This window comes from Varanus komodoensis, unplaced genomic scaffold (genome assembly GCF_004798865.1).
Source record: "Varanus komodoensis strain SLA01 unplaced genomic scaffold, ASM479886v1 scaffold1, whole genome shotgun sequence".
In the NCBI taxonomy this organism is placed as follows: Eukaryota; Metazoa; Chordata; class Lepidosauria; order Squamata; family Varanidae; genus Varanus; species Varanus komodoensis.
The window spans coordinates 115,846,936-115,862,608 of record NW_025335268.1 but is presented as its reverse complement, the minus strand read 5'-3'; the positions used below and the strand labels follow the sequence as shown (position 1 = coordinate 115,862,608).

Sequence of the window (15,673 nt, the reverse complement as noted above, 5' to 3'; positions counted from 1 at the left end):
AAGACCGGGCGGGCTGCGATCTCTTTCCCGCTCTTCCGGTCTGCCGGTGCGGTGGGTTGCCCCGCGGTGGCCCCACCCGCAGGAGGAGCGCTTAACGTAGGTCGGATTGGCTGGTTGGGCGCTTGGCGTCGGAGCATAGAGATGGCTGCTGCTCACGCTGCGGGAGGGAGGCGGCCTCTCCTGCAGCTCATGCTGCTGCTGCAGCGGCCGCGGCGAGAGGCGCCTTTGCCGAGCGGCCCGTTCCTCGCCTCGGCTCCCTGCCGACATCGGCACTATAAGAAGAAATGGGTGAGTGGAAAACTGCCGCCTTCCCGGGCGCTCGGCGAGGCCAGAGTGACTGCAGCGCCTCCGCACCGTCTTCCCGGTCTCCCTGGCAGACCCTTCGCGATCCTGCATCGCGCACCCCGCCTCGCGCGGCTTGCTTTCCTTGCTGGCCCCTGCACTCTCGCCCGGCTAATCCTCTTTGCAAACAGCTCACGAACCCCGGTTGTTAAATTCCCCCAATCCCACTTTCCGCCTTGCTTATCTGAAATTAGTGTTGAAGAAAGAGTTCCATTCGGGCTCTTTGAAAAAGAACTTCTGCTGTTTTTCTTTCAGAATAAAAGTCGCGCGGCTAAGGGAACTTTCCATCCTTTAACCTCTCTGGGATCGATGCAGACGTACAGTGCAATCCTATACGTGTTTACTCAGAAGTAAGGACTACGTTCATTGTGGTTTACCCTCTGGTAAACAGATACAGGATTGCAACCTCAGTCATTCTTAAGTCTCCTGAAATCAGTGAGATTGAAATCAACGAGATTTGACATAGTCGTTACGAATTTTGAGTGCGATCCTTTTCGTGTTTAGGCTGAGGAATGCTGGGAGTTGTACGAGGGTTCTTTTCACTCTAACCATAGGCATGATTGCATCCTTAATCTTCTCTTAGTATGACTAAATTTGGATGCAGCCCATTGAATGCCGAATTGAGTTGATAAAAATAGGATTGCACAGGTAATCCTGTTCCTTTAATCTTTAAATAAATTAAAAAATGCAGGCTAGCCTCCTGAACTTGGAAGTAAATCCCATAGAGCTTAATAGAATTTAAAGGTAATTACATTTAGGTCTCACAGACTTGCGGTGTACTTTACATATCTACTCAGAAATCCTGATCTGCATCTTGTGGCTGGACTTATTCTGTAGTCTTCCTTCTACAGAAGCTGGTTGGTTCTTACAGGACACAGCCCCCCATACACAAACACCTATACACAGACATTGCTACTAACTACAGAAGAGTTGGGTTGATTATGGGTTAAGTTCCTTGCCCTCCTCTTTCCAAAGAAATATTTGGTAAAATGTTCAGTAGTTCCTGTTACTGGGTAGGGAAATGTATGGGATTTTTGCACCAATTCTAGTGTCCTTCTGCTATTACTTTTGGTATTCCCTCCATTGTACCTTGAGTTTCAGTTACCTTTCTTCAGCCCCTCAGAAAAGCAGTGCAACAAATATCTCCAAGGATTGTTGTAAAATAAAGCCTGTTCACTGGACAAGGTTACATTCATATACTTCATCCCCAGAATATGGACTTTCTGGTTGCAGAATGCAAACCTCCTTGTATAGGGGAGAATATGTCCCTAGGATAGGAATGGGGTGGGTGTTTCCTTGGTGTCATCTCATGTGGGAAGGATCAGTCTTGTGAGTCTGGTGGCAGGGTGTTGATTGAGTTGGACATAGCTGTGTGATTTGCTGCAGTCTCATGACTGTGCTAATTCACTCTCACTGCCCAGCGATGTGGACATGCTGCAGGGTGTGTGTTCTTGAATGGGGTGCTTGCTCCTAGTTCCATATGAGACCAAACCCAACCTTTGGAAATGTTTGCTCATTTTATTTCATTTGTTTCTCTTCTGCCCAATAACCAGAGCTCTCCAGACAGTTCACCAAAATTGTAATATAATTGTAATGCATAATAAAAGCATAAAATAAAACCTTTAACAAACAAAATTTTAAAACAATTAAAAGCCTATACAAAGACATACTAAAATATTGGGACCTGATAAAATAAATAGCATCAAAACCCCCATCATATGCAGTCAAATTTATGGGATTAAAGGAGAGTCTTCACCTAGTGCTGAAAAGATTACAGGGTCTGTTTGTATGTAATGGTGTAGACTGTGGATTGATCATGTCCCAGGCAGAGCCAGTGTAGCTGGTGGTTAGAATGTTGGACTGGGGACCTGGGAGATCTGGGTTTTAGTCCTCACTCAGCCATGAACCTCACTGGATGACTTGCGATGCTCACAGTCACAGACGCTCAGTCTAACCTCCCTAACAGGGTGATAACATGAAGGAAGGTGGTAACATTAAGAAGAGCCTTTTCTGCAGTGGCACCCCGACTTTGGAACGAGCTCCTCAGAGAGGTTTGCCAGGCGAAAACCTTTTTATTTCAACAGTATTTTAATTGTTAACTTGTTCTAGTAGCATTTTAACTGTGGATATGTTATTATTGTAGCCCATCTGATATTGTTGTAAAAGTTTTTATTGGTAATTGTTGTTTCTATTTTTATATTTTATTCTATCCTGTATTTTATTTTATTTTATTTTATTTTATTTTATTTTATTTTATGTTTGTTGTTGTTATTGTTGTAACCCACCCAGAGAGCCTTATGGCTAATGGGGCAGGTTAGAAAATAAAAAGGCTGCTTTATTTATTTAATAACAATCAGGGGTTTCTACATAGCATCTGAATGCAGACACTATAAGTTGATTATGGGTTAAGCAACCCACAGTTAAACTAAGTGCTACTTGTTGCTTAATTGTGGGTTGTTTATCCTATAACTAATCTATGGTGTCTGGGTTAGGATATCAAGTAACAGTCCATAATTGGGAATCACATATTCAAAATGGCCACAGAACATTCCTTGCACACACCACAGCAAGTTGTGGGTTAATTCACCCACAGTTTACTGCTGTTACATGTGAACCAGTTCTCTTAGTATCAGGGAGAGGTTGCCAGTAGGGAAAACATACCACTTTTGTAGAGGATATCACTGAAATGTTCACTCTTAAGCAGCACTGGAGATTTCAAGTCTGTTACACACCTGTTCTTTTAATCCCTTTAAAGGCAACTACTGCTCCTCGGATGCTAAATACTAGACGGGCTCTGCAGATCTTTGACATGAACTACAGTGTGCAGTTTGGTAGTCTCTGGCCCTCCATCCGCATCAGCCTCCTGTCGGAACAGAAATATGGAGCTCTGGTCAACAATTTCTCTGATGTGCAGCAGATAATCCAGCAACTAGAAGACAAAAATGCAGTGGATTTTGTTTGGGAATCTCTACAACGAGTGCAGGATTTGGATTCTACAGCTAAGCAAGTTGCCAGTGAATCTACCTTCTCTCAAGAAACTCAGGCTGAACCTTCTGAGCTACCCCAAACACAGCCCTTTCCTTCCATCAGTCCTAACATCAAATGCTACACATTCCCCAAAGGAGATATAAGTCTTTTTCATCCAGCCAAGTATGTTGCTGATTTGTATGCATGCGCGTGTGTGTAGGGGGGATATTCTTCAATATTTGTCAGATTGAAACGTTTCTTATGAATGTTTCCTAAAATATTTGCTTGTTATCAATAGTAAGTAACACAGTGTTTGTTTCTCTTTGATGTTCTTAATGAGCCACAACTTTTGTCTCTTACTAAAATGGAGCACATATGCTGTCTGCCCTTCCAGAAGAAGACAGAGCAGGTGGAAGGGGGGAACAAGATGTTGCCAAAGGCTCCAGAAACTTCTTTTGCTCCTGTTTGTTCACTTGCTCACAGCCCCACTGTATGTGTTTGCACGAGCATGGATTTATCTATCCATTTATTTCATTCATCTTTTATTTGCACTAAATGAAAGCATAATGTTGCTCACAACATGTGAAAAGCAAAACATTCATTAACTCAAAAAGCTCATTGGACAAGTACATGCTGGGGATTACATGAGCAGAGCAGGCTGGAGCTGCGAGTCAGACTAGATGGCCTGAGATGGCCCCTTCTGACTTGTATGGTAGATAGAAACATAAAAAAATAACAAGAAACAGCTGCATTTCTTAAATAATTACATTATTTCATAAATAATTACATCAGCAACTATAAAAATCACATGTGCACTCTTAAGAGAGGTGAGCACCATCTGCCTTCCCTCCCAGATATTTTGGTATTTCAGCTTCCATCAGCAGCAACCAGCATGGCCCATGTTGAGGGGTAACAGGAACTAGAATACAGATGTGAAGGCATTAAAATGGGAAAGAAATCCATCCCCTCTCCCATTTTCCAAATAAACTTTTTTCGTCCCATATTCGTCCCATATTTTTTCATCCCGTGTTTTTCCCCAGACCATCCCCTCTCTGAAGCTGGAGCCATGCATCATCTGGAGTATTGCTATGGGAAATTCCTAGGTGATTTAATCCAGGAATGGTAGGGATGAGCAAAACTCATAAGCTATATACTTGTTTCTGCTTTTATTCAACAACACAGGATTGTGGCATGTGAACCCAGAAGCTCTGGTTTATTTATGGGTTAAACAACCCAGAGTTAATCCAGCAACAAACCATGGACAATTGTTGGATTAACTCAGGGGTTAACCCATTTTTCTGAGTCTGGTTTTAAACTGAAAGCAGACATTATGAATATGTGCCTTGAGTGCTCTGCTCATCCTGTAATTCGTGGTTAATTAACTCAGGAATTTCCCAGAGTCATGTGCATACCTGGTGAGAAGAAGCTGCTTTGTATAGACTGAAAGCATTGTTTCATCTCGCTCTGTGTTAGCTGTGCTGACTGGCTGCAGCTCTCCACCACTGGGCCTTTCCGACCTTGCCTGGAAATGCTAAGGAGTAAACCTGGAAGCTTTTGCAAACCGTGCATTGACCACAGCCCTTCCATGTTGCCAGTACTTTATAAGCAGGAGTCACTGTAGAGTTCATACTGCTTGGGCTCATTGTACATTTAAGCTTCATACCTTTCCTTTCTTTGCAGACCAGACTTTATAGGAATTCTGGGCTATTATCTCCTGGATGCTGCATCAATCTTGCCTGTCTTGGCTCTCAATGTACAGCCTGGTAACTTAGTCCTTGACCTTTGTGCAGCACCAGGTGGGAAAACGTTGGCACTTCTGCAGACTGGATGTTGTCGTAAGTAACCTATTCCTGCCTTTGCCCTTCAATATGCAGCTGGTATTCCTGTGGTGAAGTTGGAACCAGCCAGTGAAACAGTTTTTTGTACTTCTGTGTGGACTCTGTTTGCAGGGTTGAAGTCTTGGGCACAACCATCTCCAGAGCTGATATATTCTGTGCAAAGTTTCTCCCCGTCAGTCATCATAATGGAGTTTATGCACATATATTCAACATACATTATACCCCATTAAGTGGGCTTTGAGATTGATTGCATATTTTTGAAATGTGTTGGTTCTTTTACACTTAAGAAACTAAAGGAGAAGGTGCTTGTGTGTTGTGCCTAGATATGTGAAGGCTTGGTTGGGATGGCAGAGGGAACAAAGCAAAAAGTGGGTGAAGGGAAGAAAGAAACCTTTGGGGAAAACAGATTTTAAACATACCTTGGAAAAATGAGTAAAATGCTCTTGCCATACTCTCCCCATTTTTTTCTGGGCTTTTGCCCAGGTCTTCTCATCTCTTGGTGTGCTTTAGGTGTCTTTTCTTTCAGGGAGGGCTATTGTTCTGTGGGAGAGCACGTACTTTACCTACAGAAAGTTCCTGGTTCAAACCGGGCATCCCCGGGGGGAGCTGGAGAAGATTCCCCCTGGAGAACTTCTGCCATTCAGATCTGAGTAAAAGGGACTAGACTGACTTAATATAAGGCGGTTTTGGGCATAAAGGCTTTGGTGCTGTAGATTTTGACTCTTTATCACAAGGCTCGTGAACCTCAGAAAAGTGTAGGTCTCATGCCATGCAGTTTTCTAATTCCCCAAAATGAATTCTCCTCCTGCTCTTGTTTATCTCACAAATTAAGATTGTATAGTATAATGAATTGTATAGCTAGGTTTTTTGCATGTTTTCTTAGAAATAAGTCCTGGTATGAGACTTGCTTTTCAGTAATATTGTAGGGGAATGTTGCTTGGGAGCTTTTGTCCTGATTGCACTAGGAACCCTGGGGAAATTGCAATAGAATTTGGCATGGCTCACTTGTTTGGGTCAACTGGAGAGACCTGCTGTAGTTCCCTTCCTTTTCGTAGCACATTTATTTATTTATAAAATTTGTATGCCGTCCAATTACAAACATATCTGGACAGCTAACAGCATAAATAGACAACCCACTCTGGCTGCAAATTAATAAAATACAATTCAATATTAGAAGGTATTAAAATATTGATTAAATAAAAAGTCTTGACATGGCACTGAAAAACATATAATGACAACGCCAGGCGGACCTCTCTAGGGAGCTCATTCCATAGTTGGAGCGCCACCGCAGCGAAGGCCCCCTTCCGGCTACTCTATCTCCTATCATCTTTCACAGAGGGTTCCCGGAGGAGGGCCTCTGCTACTGATCACAGAGGGCGGGAAGGCAAATAGGGGAAAAAGGCACTCCTTTAGGTATCCTGGTCCCAAGCCGTTTAGGGCTTTATAGGTAATAACCAGCACCTTGAATTGAGCCCGGACTTCAATGGGGAGCCATTGGAGCTGATAGAGGACTGGGGTTATATGAGACTAACACCCAGTCCCCGACAGCATCCTGGCAGCTCTATTTTGAACCATCTGAAGTATCCGGACTGTCTTCAAGGGCAGCCCCACGTAAAGCAAGTTACAGAAGTCCAACCAGGAAGTAAGCAATGCATGTTGCTAGGCAATCCTCCAGGGAGGGACGCAGCTGATAGATTAGCCAAAGCTGAAGGAAAGCTCTCCTCGCCACCGCTGTCACTTGGGCTTCCAAGGACAGCTCCGGGTCGAGGAGCACTCCCAAGTTGCGGACCCTGTCCTTTAGAGGGAGTACAACCCCATCCAGGGCAAGGCCTGAGTCACCTACCCAGGAGCTCGAATCACCCACCAACAGAACCTCCGTCTTATCTGGATTGAGCTTCAGTTTATTGGCCCTCATCCAGCCCATTACCTCGGCCAGGCACCAGTTCAGTACAGCCACTGCCTCACCTGGATTAGTTGAAAAAGAGAGGTAGAGCTGGATATCATCAGCATACTGATGGTTCTGCAGCCCACACCTCCTAATGACCTCTCCCAGCGGTTTCATGTAGATATTAAATAGCAAGGGGGACAAAATGGAACCCTGCGGTACTCCATGGCAAAGTTGCCATAGCGCAGAGCCAAAGTCCCCCAGCACTATCTTCTGGAATCGGCTTTCAAGGTAGGAGCAGGCAGTGCCAGGCAGTGCCTCCTACTCCCAATCCCGCCAGCCTATCCAGGAGGATACCATGGTTGATGGTATCGAAAGCTGCTGAGAGGTCCACATTGTGATTGGGATTGCACAGGTTCATCTTTCGAAAGCTCCTTTGTTTTCTCCCAGGAGATAGTATCACCCAGATGGGGTTCCAGCTGAAGCATGACGCTCTTGGCTTGTGGCAAGGCATACGTTCAAGTTCTATTAAGGTGAAGTCCAGCAAGGCAAAGGTTTGGGAAAAGCAGCACCTTGGATAGCTCCTTGCGAAGCTCAGGAGAGCGATTCGTAGGCGCTGACTCAGATGTTTCCTCAGTCTTGCCTAACTCAGTGTGGGCCTTGGAAAGTGCTGCAGCTCTATTTGGGTGGCCACCCCTGCCTTCAGAGAGAGAAACCAGTTCAGTCAAAGGGGCACTTTAATAGCTGATGGTGCAGAGGAAACCATGGTTCCAGTGTGGCCAGTCCCTCTGCAGAGGTGCCCCAAGAAGTTGTGGAATTTGGCTCTGATATAGATGACGAGTGGGAGGAAAGGGCTGAAACAGCCGAGATTTTAAGCACACAGCAACTGAAATTTGGTGGAAATGTTTTAGATAGCCCTGAAAACTGTTCTGAGGCTGTGAGAATGAAGATCGTGAAGGAGAGGGAGGAGGGACGCCAAGCGTTTTGCCAAAGGCAAGGGTTCTTTTTGGATCCAGAAGCAAAAGGTGGTTGGATCCAGGTGGGTTGATGTCAAAAGATTTTATTCCAAAGCAGGCACAATAATATGAAGACTATACAATACCAAACAAGCTGACCTTCCTCAATCAGTTGTCGGGAGCCCCAGTGGACGACAATGAGGAGACCCCAGTCTGCGGCCGGCATGCAGCACCTGCCCAGTTAGGCCTGCATCGAAGCTCCCCTTGGGCAGAACTTGGAGGGTTTTTATCCTAAATTTTGGAGTGCTGCGTGCCATTCAATACAGCACTGTAATCAATCACACCTGCTGTTTGTAGGTCTCATGATGATTTCGGTACCACCTAAAAGATAAGTTAAGGTGTGTGGACAGTAAGCCAAATCCACTGTGTACAGTATCCTCCTGCATTCCAAGGCTGTACCATCCCGATCAGCAACCGGCCTAGAATAACACATTTTTCATGCCAGAGAACCTCAACTGGGTCTTAAGGAGACCCTATTCTTAAGGTCCTTCAGGAGACATAGGAACAGAGGGAGCAATTGTGGCACACCATCCCTATCTCCTCGATATACAATAGTCTTCTGGTGGTTTTTCTTTATAGGACCAGAGGCTACAGTCTCCATGGTTTGGTGTCAAGTGAGGAGGGGGCAGCATCAGCTAGCATGCTGGTCAATGACATTTGCTGTCCAAGCACTGTCACCAGGACAAGATCTGCCCTAAGTCTGGGGTGCATTGGGGTTTCTGGGCTGGAGTAGCCATATTCTGGGGGTGGCCAAACCGAGACTTCGGAGCTGCATAAAACCCTCTGAGTTTATTTTGCTGCTCACAACCTGCCATTGCTGCCCGTGGGCACCCGCTTGCCACCCCCCACGGGTACCAACTAGCTCCTCTCAAACATCTGACATTTCCCACATGTGGCTCTTCCATTGAGCAAATCTGGCTACCTCTATACTATAATCCAAGGATGGTGGGTCACCTCCAGAGGCCAAAGAGGTGCCAGCCAGATGTTCTTAGGACAGGGTTAGAGTCTGATACCTTGGCAGCTGCCTCTCCTGTTTGTAATGCTTCTCCTGAATCCATGGATTTGTCCAGAAGTGGCTGTGTGTGTGTGACAGTATGATGCGTGCAAATGAGAAAGGTGTACACAGCACACAGTGATATAGCTGTCATTTGGTGGTCATGCACACATCATTCCTTCTGATTTAAAGAGTCTGAAGGTTGAGCTGCCTTTGGTTTATGCTGTTATTCATTTTCAATAGGAGAGCTGGCAGCCAACGATCTCTCTGTTTCACGCACTGGCCGGCTGCGTGGGGTTCTCCGCAGCTACCTTCCCAGAGAGATCCACAATACAGTGCGGGTTACATCATGGGATGGAAGGAAGTGGGGTGACCTGGAGAAAAACACTTATGATAAGGTCAGTGCTACAAATTGCAGGGATTATGGGATGAGATACAGACTGAGGCTCAAAGCTCAAATGTGATGTTTTTCCTAGATAAAATGCAATTGCTTCCAATTTTGAGTGTATCTTGAAAGTCTTGTTTGTCTAGTATTTTACCCCCAACCTTAACTAACTATAGCTTCTTGTTCACATTCAAAATGCCTTGTTTTGAGTTCTTTAGCCATTTCCTTCTTGTAATTTGTATGCTACTTCTGCTGACTTTCCTTCATTCAGGCTGGGGGAATCCTTTCACAATAAAAGAGGGACATTGTGACATTTGTAATATGGTACATGGAGGTACTGAGACTGGAACATTCACACACATTAGGAGAGTACAATAGATACAAATCTTTGGATTATTTTCTCATACAGAATAGGGCTTGCCCCTTTAGAACATTTTCACATTTGCTTATCTTAAGAGTACAAATCCTAGAATAACACTTCACTGAACTGTTTTCCTTCACTAACAGTATAGCCAAGATCTGTACTTTATACGTGATTCATCTGGTGGCTCAAAGTTATGTTTGAGGAGAATGATCGCTCCCAATCAGATTAGGGATTTAAAAAGAGTTGGAGCAATGAAGCGGCCCACAGGCGCTCTACCGATATATTCACAAAGATTGCATATTGAAAGGGCACTTAAATAAAGCAGGTACAGACACGAAATGTATTCCTGTTCAGTCACACTGACCACTCATTACTCTTATTTGGTGAGACATTGTTCTAGAGATTGTAGGGTCCCAAAGTGCTTAGCTTTTTGATGGTCTGGGAGCTCTAGCTGGGAGTTTTGCTATGCCTGCTTCATTAATATTTTTCCAGTTATTGATCTGGCTGCAGATGCTTTCTGTTATTTTCCTAACCTTTAGATGGTCTCATAAGTTGGTAACACCCTTGAGCTGGGAAACATGTTGGTTGTTTTCACTGCTATTTCAAGGAGTTATTCCATAAGATGTTACTGACTCTGGATAGTCTGTAAGGGCTGCTTCATCCAGACTCCAAAAGGGTTTATGGCAGGATCTCTGGGATCCCCAATATGCCATAGTTCATGGCCATGCTAGAACCTATTTATATGCACACCAGTGGATCTTGGGCACGAGGAGGTCTTTCACTCATCCTGCTTGAGGGATCCTGTGGGCAGCTGGTTTGCCACTGTGGGTATGGAGTGCTGGACTAAATGGACCTTTGGTCTGATCCAGCAAGATTTTTCTTTTATGCCAACGCATTCATCTACAGTTTGATGTATACAGTAGATTCATAAACTGTGATACATAACATGTGATCCACAAAAAGTGATGTATAACCTTAGAGTCTGAAAGCATTTTGCCAATACAATGATGCAATTTTCAGAGAGTCTAACTGGATTCTGTTTCTATTCTTGAACTGTTACCACCCCACACCTGTTTTTAATAATTCCCAGATTAATCTTTCATTTTCTATTTGACAGTATTGCGTCTAGGTATGTACATTTATATCTTCAATTTTATTTATATGTTATTTAATTTCTGAGATCTTTTCTTCTCTGGATGTACATGGTTTTCCTGACCATTTTATGCTCACAGTTTAGGCTGAGAGATTGTGTCTGCCTGAAATTCACTCAGTGAGTTCCATGGCCAAGATTTTAACTTGGCTCCTTACCCTTAGTCCAGCACTATACCGTTGGCAAAGGGGGCATTCTCTTATTTGCAAGGAACTGAAGAATACTTGCAGCTGTGATGTGATTTACACAAAATTGCCTCTAACATATAGTCCGATAGTTTTCTCTATGGGGTAGCCTGAGAATTTTACTTGTCATTTTTGAATTAGATAACAAAGCTCAGTAAATTTCTAGTTTGTGTTTCCATAACTGTTGAGGACAATAACAGCTTGAAATTCTTTTCTTGACTTTTCACCATATGGTCAGCATTCTTGAGCAGATTAGAAGGAACCTGACCAAAATACATCTGACTGGGTGGGAAGAAATTAACAGGTAAAACTCATGATAGTTTTTAAGAGTAAACTCTTGATATTGTGTTCCATGTAGGTGCTTGTGGATGTGCCGTGCACAAATGATCGGCACTCACTCCTAGAAGAGGACAATAATATTTTTGAGCGCATGAGAAAAGGGGAGCGTCAGATGTTGCCAATGCTCCAACTGCAATTACTCGTGTGAGTGATCTGGACCTTCTGTGATGGAAGCTACCTGTTGAGCCTTGCTTGGGCCCCATGTTTTATGTTTGATTACATTGTTCACAGAAGCTCCCAAACCTTAATAGTCTACCTCCTATGTTTGCCTGCCTCCCTGCCCACATATATCTATGTTAGTTGTTGCGTGGAAGATTCGCACAACGCTCCCCTGCCTTATCCACTTGGAGGTGAGCTTTATTTGCCATAACCAACTGGGCAAATGATACTTTCAAAAGTCAGAGTGTGAGCCAGATGGGAGCTCAGTCTTCAGTGTAATTATCCCAAGGAACTCCTGCTACTTCATGAGATTCTTGTAAGATACTCTCCCACTTGGACTTGGATAACTCAGTGGAGAGCAAGGAGGAGAAGCAATGCTCTCAGGTGGACATCCCCAGTCTGATGCCCTTCAGCTGTTTTCGCAGCCAGGATTCCAGGACGTTGACCAAGCTGGCTGGGACGGATGAGAGTCGGAAGTTCAAAATATCTGGAGGGTACCAGGCTGGAGACAATTGCTCTCAAGTATGGGGAGATTCAGAATATTGGTGGAGCAGGACAGCAGAAGGCTGCCTGATTTTGTGTGTCAGAGCAGAGCATTGACCAGAGAAGCAGCGGATAGGGTGCTCTGTGGATAAAGGACCCTGAGTATTGTTTGGATTAAGAACGCCACATGCTTTGTTGAGCTGTTCATGAAACCTGAGCCACAGTCCTAGACAAGTGAATCGCTTTAGTTTTAAATCATCTCCTCGCTCAGTATATGTTTCTTTCTCTTCCCTTCAGAGCTGGAATCCTTGCTACCAGTCCAGGAGGAGAGGTGGTGTATTCGACATGCACCTTATCTCAGCTGCAGAATGAGTATGTGATTGAGAAAGCTGTGGAGTTACTAGCAATCCAATATGAAATCAGTGTCCAAGTTGAAGATTTGAGCTATTTTCGGAGGCTGTTCCAGAAAACATTTTCTTTCTATCCAGAGTGCAGACTTGGAGAGCTCATCCTTCCCCATCTCACAGCTAACTTTGGACCCATGTACTTTTGCAAATTGCGCAGGTTGAATTAGAAGGAACATAACATGTCATGAAAGGCGGAACGGAAATCTTTCAGATGTTACTTTGACAATTTTAAACATCTTTTTAAAGGGCTGTGATTGTAATTACAAGAAAATATGAACATCTTGCTTTGTTGATCACACTGCTGTCCACTTTATATGTGCAGTCATTGCTTTGGGTTACTACCTGCACCTCAAGTTTTTTTTAACAGAAGATCCATTTGGAACAGAGGCACGTTCGCATGCCGCCAACATGGCCATCAGTCCAAATGTGCGAGCATTCCCATGGCAGCATCACCTTGCCAGGTAACACTTAAGAGTCCCTGCACTTTAAAGCTGCCTCTCCCAATTTGATGCCCTCCAGATCAGCACCCATCAGCCCCAGCCAGGTCAGGAATACTGAGAGCTGAATTCCAAAAGATCTCTAGCATGCTAGCATATATATCTTCTCAGAAGTAAATCCATTGCATTCTAAAGGACTTAATCCCAGGTAAGGATTACAGTTTTAAAGCTACAGACTAATTATTTCTACCATGTACATCACCCGTATGGTTTTTAGCAGCAACAGTGTGCAGTAAATAGCATGGAAAGCACCTCAGAGATATCTCAAGAAGAAAGTGATACCAAAAGTTTTCAATTATGTGGAAAAGGGAGTAAACTATCTACTTGTGTATTGTGCATTTCTACTGGCATTTATGAAGTCTGCTGAAGGCTATTTAAGGTATTTTCCATGGCAACATTTCATCTTTGCTGAAAATGCAAAGATTCATTCATTCATTCATTCATTTTATGTGTATATTATATGCTGCTTATAACTGCCAAAAAACATTTCTAGGTGGCTTACAACCACATATTAAACATATTAAAGCAACATATTAAACATACATAAGTAACAACATGTTAAAACCCATTAAAACAAAAGATTAAAACATCAATATAGCAATAATATAAAAAGGCCACCAGCATTCACAGGGCTAAGGTTTTTTTTTTTTTAAGATACGTCTTTGCCTGGAGCTGAAGAGAAAGACAGTGCCAAGTGAATTTCCCTGGGGCAGGGTGATTGAGGAGTTTTCTGATTAAAATATTCCTAAAGCTCTCTGAAGGTGATCTGTGGTCCTGGCACTTCCCTGTGTGCTATTTTCCAGCTGCTTTCTTGCATGCATCAACATTTTTTGAAGGGGTGTGGGGAGCACGAGTCATGTGTGCCCGGAGGAGATCACCGGACATACTAAAGCACCTTGTTGGAGCATCTGCATTTTCTAAATTGTCATCAAATTTTCCCAAGAAATTGGAAAATGTGCTGATCTGTGCTATGCTGATCGATGCTATTTTGGACTCAAGAGAAGAAATGGCATATTGTTTACAAAGATGTCATAGGCCATGGGTCCTCAAACTACGGCCTGCGGGACAGATCCGGCCCGCCACGGCCATCCATCCAGCCTGCGCTGCAGTTTGCCGCCCACGCGTGTGCGCTTGCTGTGCGGGCGGGGAGGTGGTGGCTCGCTCGGAGATGGTCTCTGAGTGAGCAAGCCACTGGCACCTCACCTGCCTGTGCCCCCAGGCACCCCCACCACACTGCTCCTTTCAGCCTTTCAATTGGCCCCTTACTCAAAACGTTTGAGGACCCCTGCAATAGGCTGACTATTTGCCTCGCAAGACTGTAGCCGCTGATGAGCTCCAACTACTGGAAGAAAGGTTTATGTATCGGTTGACTGGTGTGATCTGTGAAGTGGTTGTTTGAACTGCGGTCTGGTGCATGGAGTAGTAGTGTAGCCCTGCTCTTGCTGCATTGTAGCATCTCTTGTGTGTGACAAGCAACGTGGAAAGGCAAAAAAGAATATGTTGCACAATCCAGTGAGAATTATTTTTAATGCTGCCTTTGTACAAAGGAAAGATCGGACAGCTGGACATTACATGAGCCGAGCTGGCTGTCAGACTGGAAGGCTGAGGAGGCCTGTTCTGACTTGCACTTTTTCGATGTTTCTATGTTTCTCTTTCTGCAAGAAACAAGGAGACATGGCACTGTAACCGTGGTACTGCATACTGCCTCAAGTAAATGGAATCTTTTTGGTCTGTTCTAGAGGCACAATATTCCTTACTGGATGGCCTCCCAGGTGAATTGGCCTTTCCCCATTTTCAAGGGTGTGTGTTACTGGAAACATTGCCAATGTCCCCCCCCCCCCCCCCCCAGACCTCAATGAGATTTTAGGGGCCAGACTGTACTCCCTTGCTTTCTCTTTACACTCCATGAAGACAGGATCTTGTGAGTGCTCCTTGCATGCTACCATTCTGTGCACACCTATACCTATGTTGTAGTGAGCATCACTCAAATAAATAGGACTTAATCCAGAGAAGAAGCCAGCACAGATTTTTCCATGCTGGCTGCAAGGCAGTGGTGGTGGGGAGCGGGGGTGGGGTGGGGGAACCAAATGTGGAACTCCAGATTCAAGGCCAGAGCTCTTTTCCAAACTTAGTTCTGGGAATTTTTAAAAAATCCTGTGACCCTTTAAAAGCTTTCTAGCAACCATAGGGTTTCTCTGTATTTTTAAAGGACAGGTGGAAAATCTTTATTATTAGGAAAGCATTTATTATGGAATTAACGATATGATGTTGGTGATTCAGAGGTAGCTTTATTTAATTCAGAATTACATGGAAAAGCTAGAACAGCCCATTTAATGCTTGGAGACATTTAATTTATTGCATAGGTCTTCCAGTCCAGATTTCAATATACTTCTACATGCTGTGCCCAGCAGTCAGAATATTTACACACTTAAGTTTCTCATCTCCATGATCTTAAAAACATTGCATGTGCAGGTTATCGTGTGTCTAAAATTATGTGCAAGTAAAAATGTCAAGTTGTTCTTTCAGAAAAAAAAAACAATTAGAAGAATTCATAGTGTAGGAAAACTAAGCAGACTTGTTTCTGACATGTCTTTTGGTGCATGTCTTTTTAATAGACTTTGGCAGATGTGAAAATAGCAAAGTCAAAAAGCACTAGATTAAT

At 43.9% G+C, this 15,673-nt stretch overlaps 1 protein-coding gene across 1 annotated transcript; it reads left to right on the top strand.

Annotated features, from left to right (window-relative positions):
• Positions 1–161: 161 nt before the first annotated feature.
• Positions 162–13,332, top strand: NSUN4 (NOP2/Sun RNA methyltransferase 4). Its single transcript, XM_044441468.1, has 6 exons — positions 162–288; positions 3,098–3,492; positions 4,990–5,144; positions 9,286–9,440; positions 11,485–11,609; positions 12,405–13,332. Exons 1-6 carry the CDS (start codon positions 190–192, stop codon positions 12,679–12,681), a joined length of 1,206 nt encoding a protein of 401 aa, XP_044297403.1. The 5' UTR covers positions 162–189; the 3' UTR covers positions 12,682–13,332.
• The last annotated feature ends 2,341 nt before the right edge of the window (positions 13,333–15,673 follow it).